Source organism: Dryobates pubescens, chromosome 32 (genome assembly GCF_014839835.1).
Source record: "Dryobates pubescens isolate bDryPub1 chromosome 32, bDryPub1.pri, whole genome shotgun sequence".
NCBI lineage: Eukaryota > Metazoa > Chordata > Aves > Piciformes > Picidae > Dryobates > Dryobates pubescens.
Genome location: NC_071643.1, coordinates 2,470,646 through 2,485,678, shown reverse-complemented (window position 1 = coordinate 2,485,678; position 15,033 = coordinate 2,470,646). Strand labels below are relative to the sequence as shown.

Sequence of the window (15,033 nt, the reverse complement as noted above, 5' to 3'; positions counted from 1 at the left end):
GGCAGTGCAGCTGGGGAGTGTCTGCTTTTAGGGCTTGTGGCAGTGAAACAGAAATGGGTTTGCTTTGCAAGCTGCTTGGCCCTTTCCCTGTGCAGCTGCTTGGTGTCTTTCTGCTGCTGGCTTTAGCAGTGTGGAGGTGCTGGGTTTATTCAGTTCCCTGCAGCAGTGGCAAGCCTCTCCTGCACGACTATATCCTTCAAATGGAGACTTGGATGCTTTTTCGTCTCTTCCTAGACAGCAGATGATCCTCCTCCCTGCCTGCAGCTGCATCCCTGCTGCTGCCTCTGAGCTCTGGCTGCTCTCTGCCTGCCTGTGCTGAGTGAAGCTCTCCTGGGGTTAAACACTTCATGGTGAGGTTGGCAGGGGCCGCCTGGGAGCAAATACAGCCCTAACACAAAAATCAGTCCCTGGTGACCTGTTCTGATGTGCCACATGCTTGGAGAAGGGATAATTAGAATCATACAATCACAGAACTGTCAGGGTTGGAAGGGACCTCAAGGCTCAGCCAGTTCCAAGCCCCTGCCATGGGCAGGGACACCTCACACCACAGCAGGTTGCTCACAGCCACCTCCAGCCTGGCTGCAAACACCTCCAGGCAGGAGGCTTCCACCACCTCCCTGGGCAACCTGTGCCAGGCTCTCACCACCCTCATGGGGAACAACTTCTTCCTCACATCCAATCTCAATGTCCCCACTCCTAGTTTTGCTCCATCCTCCCCAGTCCTATCACACCCTCCAAAGTCCCTCCCCAGCTTTCTTGGAGCCCCCTGCAGATCCTGGAAGGCCACCATTAGGTCTCCTGGGAGCCTTCTCTTCTCCAGACTGAACAGCCCCAACTCCTTTACTGGAGCTGGTGGAGTGAAGAAGGGATTGAAAAGCACCAAGGGGCAGCAGGGCCCCCTGGGGATTTCGTGTGGGTGAGCAATTTGCCCTTCAGTGAGTCGTATTTGTGTGAAAACAGAGCAAGTCACAACTGCTTCATCTCAAACCCAGTGGCTAAAGGTGGAAATGTTATCCTGCAGCTCCAAATGCTTGCCTTTGGGTCAGAGCTCCTTTTGCCCTCGGCTGCTGAGGAGGGTCAGCCTTTCTCTGGTGACTCTTTCATGCAGTGAGGAGCCCTAGCTGCTGAGGAAGGTTTAGGTTACAGGCTCAGCAAGAATGGGAGCCTGTTCTGGTTGTGTCTGTGGGCTGCTGCACTGGCTTCAGAAAGGAACAAAGATGCTTTATGTGGCAAGTCATCTGAGAGGCATCACCTGGCCTGTAGGAAAAAATGTGAGCTTCCTGCTTTGATCTTTCTTCCTGGTCCAGGTAAATCAGCATTTTAAAACCGAGGAGAATGGGCCTGAAAGTGGACACTAAAGGAACATCAAGGTGCACAGCATCAGTAATGAAGGGGCAATGGAGAGGAGAAACGTGGAATATTTGATGGTTCTTCTTCTTTCCACTTCATTCTTTATTGTTTCAATTATTCTGGGGTTTTTAAAAGATGCCTAATGTGCAGTGGTGCTGGAGTCTGAAATCCCCATGCACAGAGTCACAGGATTATTGGATTATTCCCAATTTCCTCTGCTCTGCTGAGACCTCACCTGCAGGGCTGTGCCCAGCTCTGGTGCCCCTCACACAAGAGAGGCATGGACCCGATGGAGTGGGGCCAGAGGAGGCCACAAAGATGATCAGAGGCTTCAGGAACACTTCAGGCTGAGAGGGTTGGGGCTGTTCAGCCTGGAGAAGAGAAGGCTCCAAGGAGACCTCAGAGCTGCACTTCAATATCTGAAGGGGACCTACAGGCAGGCTGGGGGGGGACTGTTCAGAAGGGGCTGTAGGGATAGGCTGAGGAGCAATGGTTTGAAACTGGAGCAGGGCAGAGGTAGGTTGGACATCAGGAGGAGGATCTGCACAGTGAGGGTGGTGAGACACTGGAGCAGGCTGCCCAGGGAGGTGGTTGAGGCCTCATCCCTGGTGACATTCAAGATCAGACTTGCTGGGTCCCTGTGCAGGCTGCTCTGGTTGGAGGTGTCCCTGCTGCCTGCAGGGGGTTGCACAAGATGCCCTTGGAAGATCCCTTCCAACCCAGTGCTATCTGTGAAGCTGTAATCAAACACTCAGAAGAGAGACATCCTCTGTCCTGGAGATGGTGTAGCTCTTGGCTGGGGAGGGGTCTGGGGCACGGCCCTGTGAGGAGAGGCTGAGGGAGCTGGGGTTGCTTAGCCTGCAGAAGAGGAGGCTCAGGGGAGACCTTCTTGCTCTCTGCAACTCCCTGAAGGGAGGTTGTAGCCAGGTGGGGGTTGGTCTCTTCTCCCAGGTACCCAGCACCAGAACAAGAGGCCACAGTCTCAAGCTGTGCCAGGGGAGGTTTAGGCTGATGTTAGGAAGAAGTTCTTCCCAGACAGAGAGATTGGCCACTGGGATGTGCTGCCCAGGGAGGTGGTGGAGTCACTATCCCTGGAGGTGTTTAAAAAGAGCCTGGATGAGGCCCTTGGTGCCATGGTTGAGTTGATCAGATGGTGCTGGGTGATAGGTTGGACTTGATGATCTCTGAGGTCTTTTCCAACCTGGTTGATTCTGTATTCTGTATTCTTTTATCTTTCAACAATAAATGAAGTTGCTTAAGGAAAGCTGATTGCTAAACCTCCCAGGCTGGATTGATCCCCCAGCTCTCCAGGCTGTTCAGAGGAAAGCAGACAGGAGGTTTGCAGTGAGATGCTCCAACTCATGGATTCACAGAATGGTCTGGGTTGGAAGGCACCTTGAAGCTCATCCAGTTCCAACCCCCTGCCATGGGCAGGGACACCTCCTGACAGCCCAGGTTGCTGAAGGCCTCATCCAGCCTGGCTTGAGCACCTCCAGGGAGGGGGCAGCCATAGGTTGGACTCGGTGATCTCGGAGGTCTTTTCCAGCCTGGTTCATTCTTTGCTCTGGGTGAAACACGAGCTGCTCTACCAGCACGCTCCAGGCAGGTGCCCACATGCCCCCTGCCCCTTCCCAGGCGGCCTCCTGCCCCCGTGGGGGCCGTGGAAGCACTGACGGCGCTCCCCCTCTCCTGCAGCCGGCAGCATGCGGAGCTCCCCGCGGCGCGGCCCCGGCTTGGCGCTGCTGCTGCTGCTGCTCACCGCCGCGCAGGCGGCGCTGAAGGTCACCCCCGACGTCAAGCACACCAAGACCAAGCCCCTGCAGCCGGCTGGCCCCGGAGCCTCTGCCCGCCCCCTCGCCCCTCTGGTGGGCAAAAACCCCTTCCCGGCGGCCCCGGGCGGGGCCACCACGCTCTACCCCGATGAGAACTACACCCTGGACACGGCTGATTACTACTTCAACTGCTGCGACTGCTGCCCACCCACCGCAGGGCCCCCCGGGCAGCCAGGGGAGCCAGGACCCCCAGGTACGGCGATGCCTTTCCTGCTGCTCCCCGCTAAACCCCACTCCAGAAAGGACATTCAGGGGCTGGAGCGGGTCCAGAGAAGGGCAACCAAGCTGGGGAAGGGTCTGGAGGACAGGGCTGGGGAGGAGCAGCTGGGGGAGCTGGGGGTGTTTGGTGTGGAGGGAAGGAGGCTGAGGGGAGACCTCAGTGCTCTCTGCAGCTCCCTGAAAGGAGGCTGGAGCCAGGTGGGGGTTGGTCTCTTCTCTCTTGTGATAAGGAAAAGAGGAAATTACAGAATCACAGAAACCTTCAGGTGGGAACAGAGCCTCAGCATCACCAAGCCCAACCCAGAGCCCTACTCTGCAAGGGTCACCCCTAAACCAGAGCCCCAAGCACCACAGCCAAACCACCTTCAAACACAGCCAGGCTTGGGGACTCCACCACCTCCCTGGGCAGCACATTCCAACCCCTGACCACTCTGGATGGGAACAGATTCTTCCTACTGTCCAGTCTGAACCTCCCCAGGGGCAGCTTGAGGCCATTGCCTCTTGTTCTGTCACTAATGACCTGTGAGCAGAGACCAGCAGCAGCCTCTCCACAGCCTCCTTTCAGGGAGCTGTAGACAGCCAGGAGGTCTCCCCTCAGCCTCCTCTCTTTCACACTTGACCATCCCCAGCTCCTTCAGTTGCTCTCCATCAGATTTATTCTCCCAAATGGCCTCAAGTTGCCCCAGGGGAGGTTTAGGTTGGCCATGAGGAGCAACTTCTTCCCCCAAGGGCTTGTCAAGACCTAGTCCAGGCTGCCCAGGGCAGTGGTGGAGTCCTCATCCCTGGAGGGGTGTCAGCACCTTGGAGATGTGTTGCTGAGGGCCATGGTTTAGTGGTGAGCTGGCAGGGCTGGGTTAAGGGTTGGACTCAGTGATCTTGGAGATCTCTTCCAACCTAATGATTGTAAGACTGTAGGTGGCCTCCTGCTTGGCCTTCAAGCAGAGATGGGGACTCTACCTCCTCCCTGGGCAGCACATCCCAGTGGCCAATTACTCTGTCTGGGAAGAACTTTCTCCTCACCTCCAGCCTAAACCTCCCCTGGCACAGCTTGAGACTGTGTCCTCTTGTTCTGGTGCTGGCTGCCTGGGAGAAGAGACCAACCCCCACCTGGCTACAACCTCTCTTCAGGTAGTTGGAGAGAGCAAGAAGGTCTCCCCTGAGCCTCCTCTTCTCCAGGCTAAGCAACCCCAGCTCCCTCAGCCTCTTCTCCCAGGGCTGTGCTCCAGACCCCTCCCCAGCTTTGTTGCCCTTCTCTGGACACCTTCAAGTGTCTCAATGTCCTAATACAAAGAATAATTGGGGGTTTCAAAGTGGAGAAGAAATCCTTGCTCTCACAAGAGGCAGCTCTGTAGAGAGGCCCTAAATATTGTCTAGGGCATTCCTTGTCCTGTCTTTCTTCTGCTCTGGAGCAGCTGATGCTAATCCTGTTGGAATGCAGAGTGTATAGCCTGCAAGTGTTCCCTTTAACAGCCCCTCTATTGGAGACACAGACTGTTCATCTGAGGAAAGGGGAGGGGGAGATCATGAATCCATTGCCTTTTAATACAGTGTTCCCGAGGGATTGTCCTGGCCCTGGCTCAGGAGGGGCTGGCTAATGGGAATGGGAGTGGCTGCAGAGGGAGTTTGCACTCAGCTCTCTCTGGAGTGTTGATGGCAAACCTTGTGATGGTTTCTGATGATTCAAGTCTGCTCCCAGGCATGCACAGGCAGCCTCTGGATTTCCAAGGGGATGACAAAGGAAGATAGCAGCCAGCTCTGCTTGCCTTTCAACCCACCCTTTGTGCAGTGTGCAGCTCTCTGCCCCCTCCCACTTTTCTACTGGCAGACTCAGTGCTTTTTAAGGAGGGGGCAGCTGGGAAGCTGTGGCAGCTCCTTGGATGAGCTCAAATATTAAAGACTGATTACTTGTGGTGTTTGATGAAATCCTGAGTTCCTGTGGCTCCAAGCCAGCTGCAGACTGGGTTTGAAATATCTTTACAGTCAAAAGTGAAAGGCAAAACTGTAAGGGTTGGGTGGAGGAAGCAGAGATGGCCTTGCATGTACAGAGGGCCAAAGGGATGAGCAGAGGGCTGGAGCTGCACTGCTATGAGGACAGCCTGAGAGAGTTGGGGTTGTGCAGGCTGGAGAGGAGAAGGCTCCCAGGACACCTAATTGTGGCCTTCCAGGATCTGCAGGGGGCTCCAAGAAAGCTGGGGAGGGACTTTTGAGGGTGTCAGAGAGTGATAGCACTGTGGGCAATGGAGCAAAACTAGAAGTGGGGAGATTGAGATTGGATGTGAGGAAGTTGTTCCCTAGGAGTGTGGTGAGAGCCTGGCACAGGTTGCCCAGGGAGGTGGTGGAAGCCTCCTGCCTGGAGGTGTTTGCAGCCAGGCTGGAGGTGGCTGTGAGCAACCTGCTGTGGTGTGAGGTGTCCCTGGCCATGGCAGGGGGCTTGGAACTGGCTGAGCCTCTAGGTCCCTTCCAGCCCTGACAGTTCTGTGATTCACAGATTGTGAGATTGCACTGGGCTGGGAGGGACTCTCAAAGCTCATCTTGTCCAATTCCCCTGCAGTCAGCAGGGACATCTGCACCTAGATCAGGCTGCCCTGGGCCACATAAGTCTGATCTTGATTGTCCCAGCCACACCCTGGGCAGCCTCCTCAAGTGGTTCACCACTCTCAATGTGCAGAGCTTCCTCCTCATGTGTTCCATGTTGCTTAGCTCCTATTGCTGATGCTCCTTACAGAGTTAAAGCTTTGAGCTGCTGAGATCATTTTGGTGATGTTGACTCTCTTGCAGGTCCCAAGGGGGAGAAGGGAGATCCTGGTCGGCAAGGTGTGTCGGGAAGCCCAGGTCCTCAAGGCCCCAAAGGTTCTAAAGGAGAAAGAGGTAAAGCAGAGTGACTGCTCACCAGGAAAATCAGTCCTATTGCCCTCACCAAACACCACAGAATCCTAGGAATAATGTGTCTCAGAGGAAGGAGTGCCTGCTGCTGGGGCCTCACCCCTTGAGTGCAAAGCAAAGGCACAAAGGAGGCCACATGCTAAAAAACAGGCTCTTTATTAACACCAGGACAGAGAGAGAGAGGGAAAGAGACAGAGAGAAAGAGAGAGGGGAGGGGAAGTGGAGAAAGAGGGAGGGAGGAAAAGGGGAGAGAGAGAGGGAGGGAGGGAAAGCAGAGAGAGGGAGGGAGGGAAAGCAGAGAGGGAGGGAGGAAAATCAGAGAGAGGGAGGAAAAGGGGAGAGAGAGGGAGGGAGGAAAAGGGGAGAGAGAGAGGGGGAGGGAAAGCAGAGAGGGAGGGAGGGAAAGGGGAGAGAGAGAGAGGGAGGGAAAGCAGAGAGAGGGAGGGACGGAAAGCACAGAGGGAGGGAGGAAAATCAGAGAGAGGGAGGAAAAGGGGAGAGAGAGGGAGGGAGGAAAACCAGAGGGAGGGAGGGAGGAAAAGGGGAGAGAGGAAGGGAGGAAAAGGGGAGAGAGGAAGGGAGGAAAAGGGGAGAGAGAGAGGGAGGGAGGAAAAGCAGAGAGAGAGGGAGGAAAACCAGAGGGAGGAAAAGCAGAGAGAGAGGGAGGGAGGAAAAGAGAGAGGGACAGAGGAAAAGGGGAGAGAGGGAGGGAGGAAAAGGGGAGAGGGAGAGGGAGGGAGGAAAAGGGGGGAGAGAGAGGGAGGGAGGAAAAACGGAGGAAAAGCAGAGAGAGAGGGAGGGAGGAAAAGAGGGAAGAAAAGTGGAGAGAGAGGGAGAGGAAAAGTGGAGGGAGAGGAAAAGTGGGGAGAGAGAGAGGGAAAGTGCAGAGAGAGAGGAAAAGGGGAGAGAAGAATAGTGGAGAGAGGGAGAGAGGCAAAGTGGAGAGAGAGAGGAAAGGTGGAGAGAGGGAGAGAGGCAAAGTGGAGAGAGAGAGGAAGAGTGGAGAGAGGGAGAGAGGCAAAGTGGAGAGGGAGAGGAAAGGTGGAGAGAGGGAGAGAGGCAAAGTGGAGAGGGAGAGGAAAGGTGGAGAGAGGGAGAGAGGCAAAGTGGAGAGGGAGAGGAAAGGTGGAGAGTGTGAGGAGAAAAAAATTCTGTTTCCACCCTCCCTCCCCCACTAGGGATTTTGGTCCAAGGGAGGCTGCTGCTGCTTTGCCTTGCAGGAGATGTCCCAGGGTTCATCCTTGTCGGCTTCTGGTGTCCTCAGCTGGAGGGAGGCACCCCAAAGTGCAAGTCCTTCTCGGAGCAGCCTCCAGCCTGTGGTGTCTGCAGTACTGATCTCTTCCCTCCAGGGCTCTTCTTTTCTTCTTGCAGCAGCCAAAACTTAGGGCATGGAGAGAGGGTTCCTGGGCTGCTGTGCCCGGGCTGCACGGTGATGTCTTTTTCTCTCTCTGCCGGAGCTGCTACGGCTCAGTGTCTTTTACTCCCTTAACAGCAGCTCCCCCTGGCCCACACCCCGGCCACATTCATGCCTGGGTGACTGCCAGGTGTGCTAGCAGTGGGCAGAGCTGACCCCTCAGGCAGGTGCTCCACAACAGTCTTCTCTTTTGTTGGACATTCCAGAGGGGCTTTTCACCACCCCCTCCCTGGGCAGCTGTTGTCTGGGCCGGGAGCAAAGGTGATTGCACCTTTGTTGATTCACATCAAGAGAGAGAGAAGATTTAGTCTCATACAGTACAGGAATGCAGCTGCTCCTGAAGATCTCACTCAGGTTTCCTTGCTCTGGATGGGAGTTGAACAACTGAGTTCAGTTCTCTTTGGACTAGGGTCCTAAGTAAGAAAAGCCACCACAGAAGTCACTGTGGGAGCTGCATTCCAGCTTTAGTATCTCAGGCAAAGTTATTGTGGCTGAGATGGGCAGCAGTGCTTATCCATCTGAAGTAACCACAAAGAAACCCTGCCCTTCATTCCAGGCTTGGAGCAGCTCTGTCCTGCTGCCAGACACCACTGGCAGGCTCCTGTGGCTGCTTTTGGTAGTGGGGAGCCCCACAGCAAGGTTGGTAACAGGGGTACCAGCAGCAGTGTGCTGGGCAGCTCTGTCAGTGCAGCCTCTCAGGCTTTCATTCACTCCTTGGACAAGGCTTTTGCAGTCCTGGGGTGAGAAACACAGGGGAGTCATCTTCTCCTTCCTGCCATTAAAGAGCACCTGCTGCCTCCCAGTGAGGTGCTGGGCAGAGGCACAAACCCAGCGTCCCAGTGAGGAGCAGCGCTCTGTGGTGGTGCTGGCCAGGTTTCTGAAGGCTTCTCCTGAGGACACAGCTTGGTCATGTCTCTGATGACTGAAGTGAGGGGCAGGTGTAAAATGGTACCAGTCACCTTCTGTGTAATGATTGCTGTGCTGCAGACACCACCACCTCCTGTATATTAATGGTGAAATGTCCTAGGAGCCAAAGGGGAGCAAGGAGAGCGAGGAGTGAGTGGGACCCCTGGGTATCCAGGCAAGCCTGGGCTGCAAGGTACGTAACACAGCTGGCAAACCTGGCAACACCAGGCTGAGCCTTCCCTTTGCTGCTGGAGGTTCCCTTCCATCTCCCAAGGAAACCAATAATAATGTTTTTTATCTTGTTTTCCCCGCTGCTTTGCCCTTCTCCTAGGTGAAGCTGGAGCAAAAGGCAATAAGGGCAGCTATGGCTTCCCTGGACTGAAGGGACAAAAGGGCTCCAAAGGGGACACTTGTGAGAATGGGACCAAAGGAGACAAGGGCGACAAGGGGGACATTGGAGACCCAGGAGCGGATGGAGAGCAGGGTGCCAAAGGGGAAAAAGGAGACACGGGGGAGAAGGGCTACTGCGGGGAGCCAGGGGGCAGAGGTGCCAAGGGGGAACGAGGGGAAGGGGGCACGAAGGGGGAAAAGGGGAACAAGGGGGACGTGGGGGCCGAGGGCGTGCAGGGGGCGGATGGAAAGCAGGGCGAGAAGGGCGAGCAAGGAAGGAAGGGCGAGAAAGGGGAGGCGGGCTCCGCGGGCGCGACGGGGCCGGCCGGGCCCAAGGGGGCTGCGGGCAGCAAGGGCAGCCGCGGGGCGCCGGGAAAGAAAGGCTCCCGCGGGCCGAAAGGAGCCCGGGGAGAGCCCCCGAAGCCGCCGCGCTCGGCCTTCAGCGCCGGGCTGTCCAAGCCCTTCCCCCCGCCCAACGTCCCCATCCGCTTCGACAAGGTCCTGTACAACGAGCAGGAGGACTACAACCCCGCCACCGGCAAGTTCAACTGCAGCGTGCCCGGCGCCTACGTCTTCGCCTACCACCTGACGGTGCGCGGCCGCCCGGCGCGCGTCAGCCTGGTGGCGCGCAGCAGGAAGGTGGCCAAGGCCAGGGAGACCCTCTACGGCCAGGAGATCGACCAGGCCTCCTTCCTGACCGTGCTGAAGCTGAGCGCCGGCGACCAGGTGTGGCTGGAGGTGGCGCGGGACTGGAACGGGGTGTACGTGAGCGCCGAAGACGACAGCGTCTTCACGGGCTTCCTGCTGTACCCTGACCTCCTGGAGATCCTGCTGTAGGGCTGACGGCAGGGCTGGCGCTCGGCGGCCTGCCTCTGCCTCTCTCGCGTGTCTCGAGAACACCAGCAGCATCCTGGCCTGGACAAGGAATAGCGTGGCCACAGGAGTAGGAGACCCATCACAGTGGAGTAGGGAAGTACAAGACGTAGCAGTGACCTTGGTCTGCACAGGAGCAAGGCTAAGCCAGAGCCTTTCTCAACCCCAACCCCTTAGCGTGACCTCTCGTCCTGAACTCTCCCCATCAGCACTGTCACTGCTAGAAGCAGCCCCTGGCCGTGAAAGCATGCCCTGAACTTCAGAACGTGCCCTCTCACTGAGCAGAGACTGAGCTGGGGAATCAAATCACTGAGCAGAATGAGCACAGAGCCTTGGAGGTGAGGTTCCATCAGCTGAGGAGGTTTGAAGTCTGTGGATTAGTTTTAACTCACTAGAAGCCCAGAAACACAGGGTCACAGAAACCTTCAGGTGGGAACAGAGCCTCAGCAGCACCAAGCCCAACCCAGAACCCTGCTCTGCAAGGGTCACCCCCAAACCAGAGCCCCAAGCACCACAGCCAAACCACCTTCAAACACAGCCAGGCTTGGGGACTCCACCACCTCCCTGGGCAGCACATTCCAATCCCTGACCACTCTTGATGGGAAAAGATTCTTCCTACTGTCCAACCTAAACCTCCCCAGGCACAGCTTGAGGCCACTGCCTCTTGTTCTGTCACTAATTACCTGTGAGCAGAGACCAGCAGCAGCCTCTCCACAATCTCCTTTCAGGGAGCTGTGGACAGCCAGGAGGTCTCCCCTCAGCCTCCTCTGTTTCACACTAACCATCCCCAGCTCCCTCAGTCACTCCTCATCAGATTTCTTCTCCCAAATGGCCTCAAGTTGCCCCAGGGGAGGTTTAGGTTGGCCATGAGGAGCAACTTCTTCCCCCAAGGGCTTGTCAAGACCTAGTCCAGGCTGCCCAGGGCAGTGGTGGAGTCCCCATCCCTGGAGGGGTGTCAGCACCTTGGAGATGTGTTGCTGAGGGCCATGGTTTAGTGGTGAGCTGGCAGGGCTGGGTTAAGGGTTGGACTCAGTGATCTTGGAGATCTCTTCCAACCTAATGATTGTAAGACTGTAGGTGGCCTCCTGCTTGTCCTTCAAGCAGCGAGCTGGTGACACCTGTGCAGCAAATGCTGGATGTGCTTCTGGCAAGTGTTAAGGCAGAGCAAGCCAGTGAGTGCCAGCCACATTCCAGGAGCCACAACCCTCCTCTGTTTCACACTACCCATCCCCAGCTCCTTCAGTTGCTCTCCATCAGATGTATTCTCCAGGCCCTTCCCAGCTTCCTTGCCCTGCTCTGCCCTGGCTCCAGCACCTCCACATCTCTCTGCTATTGAGGTGCCCCACACTGGAGCCAGCACTCGAGGGGTGGCCTGCCCAGAGCTGAGTGCCAGGGGACAATCCCCTCCCTGCTGCTGCTGGACACAGCATTGCTGACCCCAGCCAGGAGGCCTTTGGCTTTCTTGGCCTCTTGGGCCAAGAAGCAGATGGCTAAGAGAAACCACTGTGCAGACAGCAGCAGGAGCAGCGTGGGCAGGGGATTTCACATGGAGACTTTGGCTCTGTAGTGTAGTTATCCACTTCAAATTATGTGCTGAAACTCTGTGGCCAGCTCCTGAAATCCTTGCGTGGGCAACACTCCTGTGGGAATCTGATGGCCCTTGGTTTAGGTCAAGGTTGCAGGGTTTGATTCTGATGTGAGCATGAGCAGTAGGGAAGATTTAAAGTGATTTTATCATTGGATCAGTATTATCTAGAACTTTAGACTAGCACTGTAAGAGGGTTTGTCTAAAAGAGCTGTTTGATCAGTGTGGGGGGGGGAAACAAACCTTAATTCATAAGACTCATAGAATGGTTTAGCTTGGAAAAGACCTTGAGGATCATCTAGTTCCAAGCCCCTGCTTATTGTCCTTAGGCAAAAATATATCTGACCCTTGCAAAAGTATCCAAGATGCAGAATCCACCTTAGTAAGCTGCTCAGAAATGTCCTCCTTGGCTGCAGGGAAGAGGAGGAGGAGGCAGCCAGGAGCAGGCTGAGGCTCACGTGAGTCCTGAGGTGCTGTGGGGCCTGGGGGCCACGTGGGCTTGCTGTTCAAAAGCTGATTTGCCAAAATGGAACTGGATCTTGTGAAATAAAAGTGTGGCCTTAAATCCCCTGTGGGTGTCAGCTTGGGTGTGTTCCCTGATTTCCTTTACAGGTTGCCCAGGGAGGTGGTTGAGACTCCATTCCTGGAGACATCCTGACAACAAGGCTGGGGAGGGGCCTGGAGCACAGCCCTGTGAGGAGAGGCTGAGGGAGCTGGGGTTGCTTAGCCTGGAGAAGAGGAGGCTCAGGGGAGACCTTCTTGCTCTCTCCAACTCCCTGAAGGGAGGTTGTAGCCAAGTGGGGGTTGGTCTCTTCTCCCAGGCACCCAGCACCAGAATGAGAGGACACAGTCTCAAGCTGTGCCAGGGGAGGTTTAGGCTGGAGGTGAGGAGGAAGTTCTTCCCAGAGAGAGATTGGCCACTGGGATGTGCTGCCCAGGGAGGTGGTGGAGTCCCCATCCCTGGAGGTGTTTAGGAAGAGCCTGGATCTTCCCCTTCCCTTCCCCTTCCCTTCCCCTTCCCTTCCCCTTCCCTGCCCCTTCCCTTCCCCTTCCCTATTCCAGGTGAGGCTGGAAAGCGCTGTGGGCAACCTGATCTAGTTGAGGATGTCCCTGCTGACTGCAGAGGGGTTTGGACTGTATGAGCTTTGGAGCTCCCTTCCAACCCAAGCCATTCCATGGTTCTACAATGCACCTTCCCTCACCAGAAGGCCCTTGTGCCACGGCTGGCATGTAGGCTGTGGCACACAGATTGGTTCCAGTCTCACACTTGGTGTAGAAATAAAATTCAAGTTGCAGAGTTAGCCTTCAGTGGCACTGGGGCCAGGCTCTTCTCAGTGGTGCCCAGGGACAGCACAAGGGGCAGTGGGCACAAAGTGGAGCCCAGGAGGTTCCATGTGAAGAGGAGGAGAAAGTTGTTTGGTGTGAGGCTGCTGGAGGCCTGGAGCAGGCTGCCCAGAGAGGTTGTGGAGTCTCCTGGTGTGGAGAGCTTCCAACACCCCCTGGGCATTGTGCTGCTGGGCAAGCTGCTGGGGGTGCCCTGCTGGAGCAGGGGGTTGTGCTGGGTGATCTCCAGAGGTCCCTTCCACTCCCCACCACACTGCCCCTGTGATTTCCTTGTCTCCTCAGGCAGCTGCCAGCCTGTTTCCCCCTTGATTTGCTGAGTGCTGTGTCTGTCCCCATCACAGCTGGGCTGAGTTAGGCTTCTATTCCCCCTGGGTTTGCTTTCCTTGCTTAGATTGCCACAGTGCTTTGCTTACCATATTTAAATGCCACCATAAATCTTGTCCCTGTGCCTAATACATTCTTTCTTACATGGCACCAAGATGAAGAGCTCCTGAAACTCTTCTTTTTTTCAGCCAGTGATAAAATTAACAGCAGAGAACAGCTGTTAAATGTGAAGAGAAAGCCAGGGCATATTTAAGAGGTAAATGTAAAGGGTCCCTCGACTCATCAGCTCTCCCAATATCAGCCATTCAAATGTGAGATGTCCTTAATTTGGTGCTCAACCTCAGTTAGTTCCTTTGTAGTTCAAATCCAAGCCCTAGATATATAAAAGGTGCAGATCTGAGCCTGTGAATCCTTTGGCAGCTGCTCAATGTGGAGGAAACCCAAGGAGCTGCAATAATCATTTTGGAGCCTTGCTGTCACAACACCCTCAAGTCTTCTGTTGTGCCTTCCTGCTGCTTCCCATTCAGCCCCTGGAACAGATGGTGGGTGGGATATGGCCATCTAGCAGCAATTCTCTCTTCTCCTGCTGAAGCTTTCTGTGTGAATTGCTTCTGCAAATGCTCTGGAGAAAGCTATGCAAAAAGTCAGGGTCTCTCAAGGGTCTGCTTAGACCCAGTCCTGCATCTTCAATAGATTTCCTGTATCACAGTATCACTAAGGTTGGAAGAGACCCCAAGGATCATCAAGTCCAACCTGTCCCAACAGACCTCACGACCAGACCATGGCACCAAGTGCCACATCCAATCCCCTCTTGAACACCTCCAGGGACAGTGACTCCACCACCTCCCTGGGCAGCACATCCCAATGATGAACGACTCGCTCGGTGAAGAACTTTTTCCTCACCTCGAGTCTAAACCTCCCCTGGCACATCTGAATGAATTATCTGGTACTCTGCAGAAAGGAGGAGCTGCCAACACCATCCATACTGGAAGAGCACCTCTTTGCCCCAGAACCTGTGCAAAATACACCCCTGGAGGGGACAGCCAGATGAGGAGACTTTAAGGTGCTTAAATCCTGCAAAGGTGCTTTGAGGGCAAGGTAACAGGAGACTAAGCTTAAGCTGGAGGCAAGTGCCCAGTGCTCCTGGGGAATACAGAATGGCTCAGGAAAGCAGAGGAGGATTTGGGTGCCTTATTAGTGAAAAACATTCTGGACCTCCAAGTTAGGCAACTAAATCATTCCTATGACATCCCTCTGTAAGTATCGGAGTGATTTTGGACAGTTGGGTCCTGAGCTGTCACAACTCCCTGCTGCAGGCACTCTGCCTGTTACAGGAAGGCTCTGGAGGGGCTGGAAGGTGTCCAGAGAAGGGCCACGAGGAGGAGCAGAGGGCTGGAGCTGCTCTGCTCTGCAGACAGCCTGAGAGAGTTGGGGTTGTGCAGGCTGGAGAGGAGAAGGCTCCCAGGAGACCTTCTGGTGGCCTTCCAGGATCTGCAGGGGGCTCCAAGGAAGCTGGGGAGGGACTTTTGAGGGTGTCAGGGAGGGATAGGACTGGGAGGGATGGAGCAAAACTAGAAATGGGTAGACTGGATGTTGGGAAGAAGTTGTTCCCCATGAGGGTGGTGAGAGCCTGGCACAGGTTGCCCAGGGAGGTGGTGGAAGCCTCCTGGCTGGAGGTGTTTGCAGCCAGGCTGGAGGTGGCTGTGAGCAACCTGCTGCGGTGTGAGGTGTCCCTGCCCATGGCAGGGGGGTTGGAACTGGCTGAGCCTTGAGGTCCCTTCCAACCCTAACAATTCTATGATTCTAACCCCAGAAATCAGAGTTTCAAAGGGCAACAGAGCTGGGGAAGGGTCTGGAGAACAGGGCTGGTGAGGAGCAGCTGAGGGAGCTGGGAGTGTTTAGTCCAGAGAAGG

At 55.6% G+C, this 15,033-nt stretch overlaps 1 protein-coding gene across 1 annotated transcript; it reads left to right on the top strand.

Moving 5' to 3' along the window:
- The first annotated feature begins 3,053 nt into the window (after positions 1 to 3,053).
- On the top strand, positions 3,054 to 9,831 carry OTOL1 (otolin 1). The gene is made up of 4 exons (XM_054175602.1): positions 3,054 to 3,375; positions 6,180 to 6,269; positions 8,726 to 8,797; positions 8,936 to 9,831. Exons 1-4 carry the CDS (start codon positions 3,054 to 3,056, stop codon positions 9,829 to 9,831), a joined length of 1,380 nt encoding a protein of 459 aa, XP_054031577.1.
- Positions 9,832 to 15,033: the final 5,202 nt, after the last annotated feature.

Coding starts and splice junctions, on each gene's coding strand:
- OTOL1 (XM_054175602.1), top strand. CDS start 3,054: ATGCGGAGCTCCCCGCGGCGCGGCCCCGGCTTGGCGCTGCTGCTGCTG. Junction 3,376..6,179: donor AGGGGAGCCAGGACCCCCAG/GTACGGCGATGC, acceptor ACTCTCTTGCAG/GTCCCAAGGGGGAGAAGGGA. Junction 8,798..8,935: donor AGGCAAGCCTGGGCTGCAAG/GTACGTAACACA, acceptor CCCTTCTCCTAG/GTGAAGCTGGAGCAAAAGGC.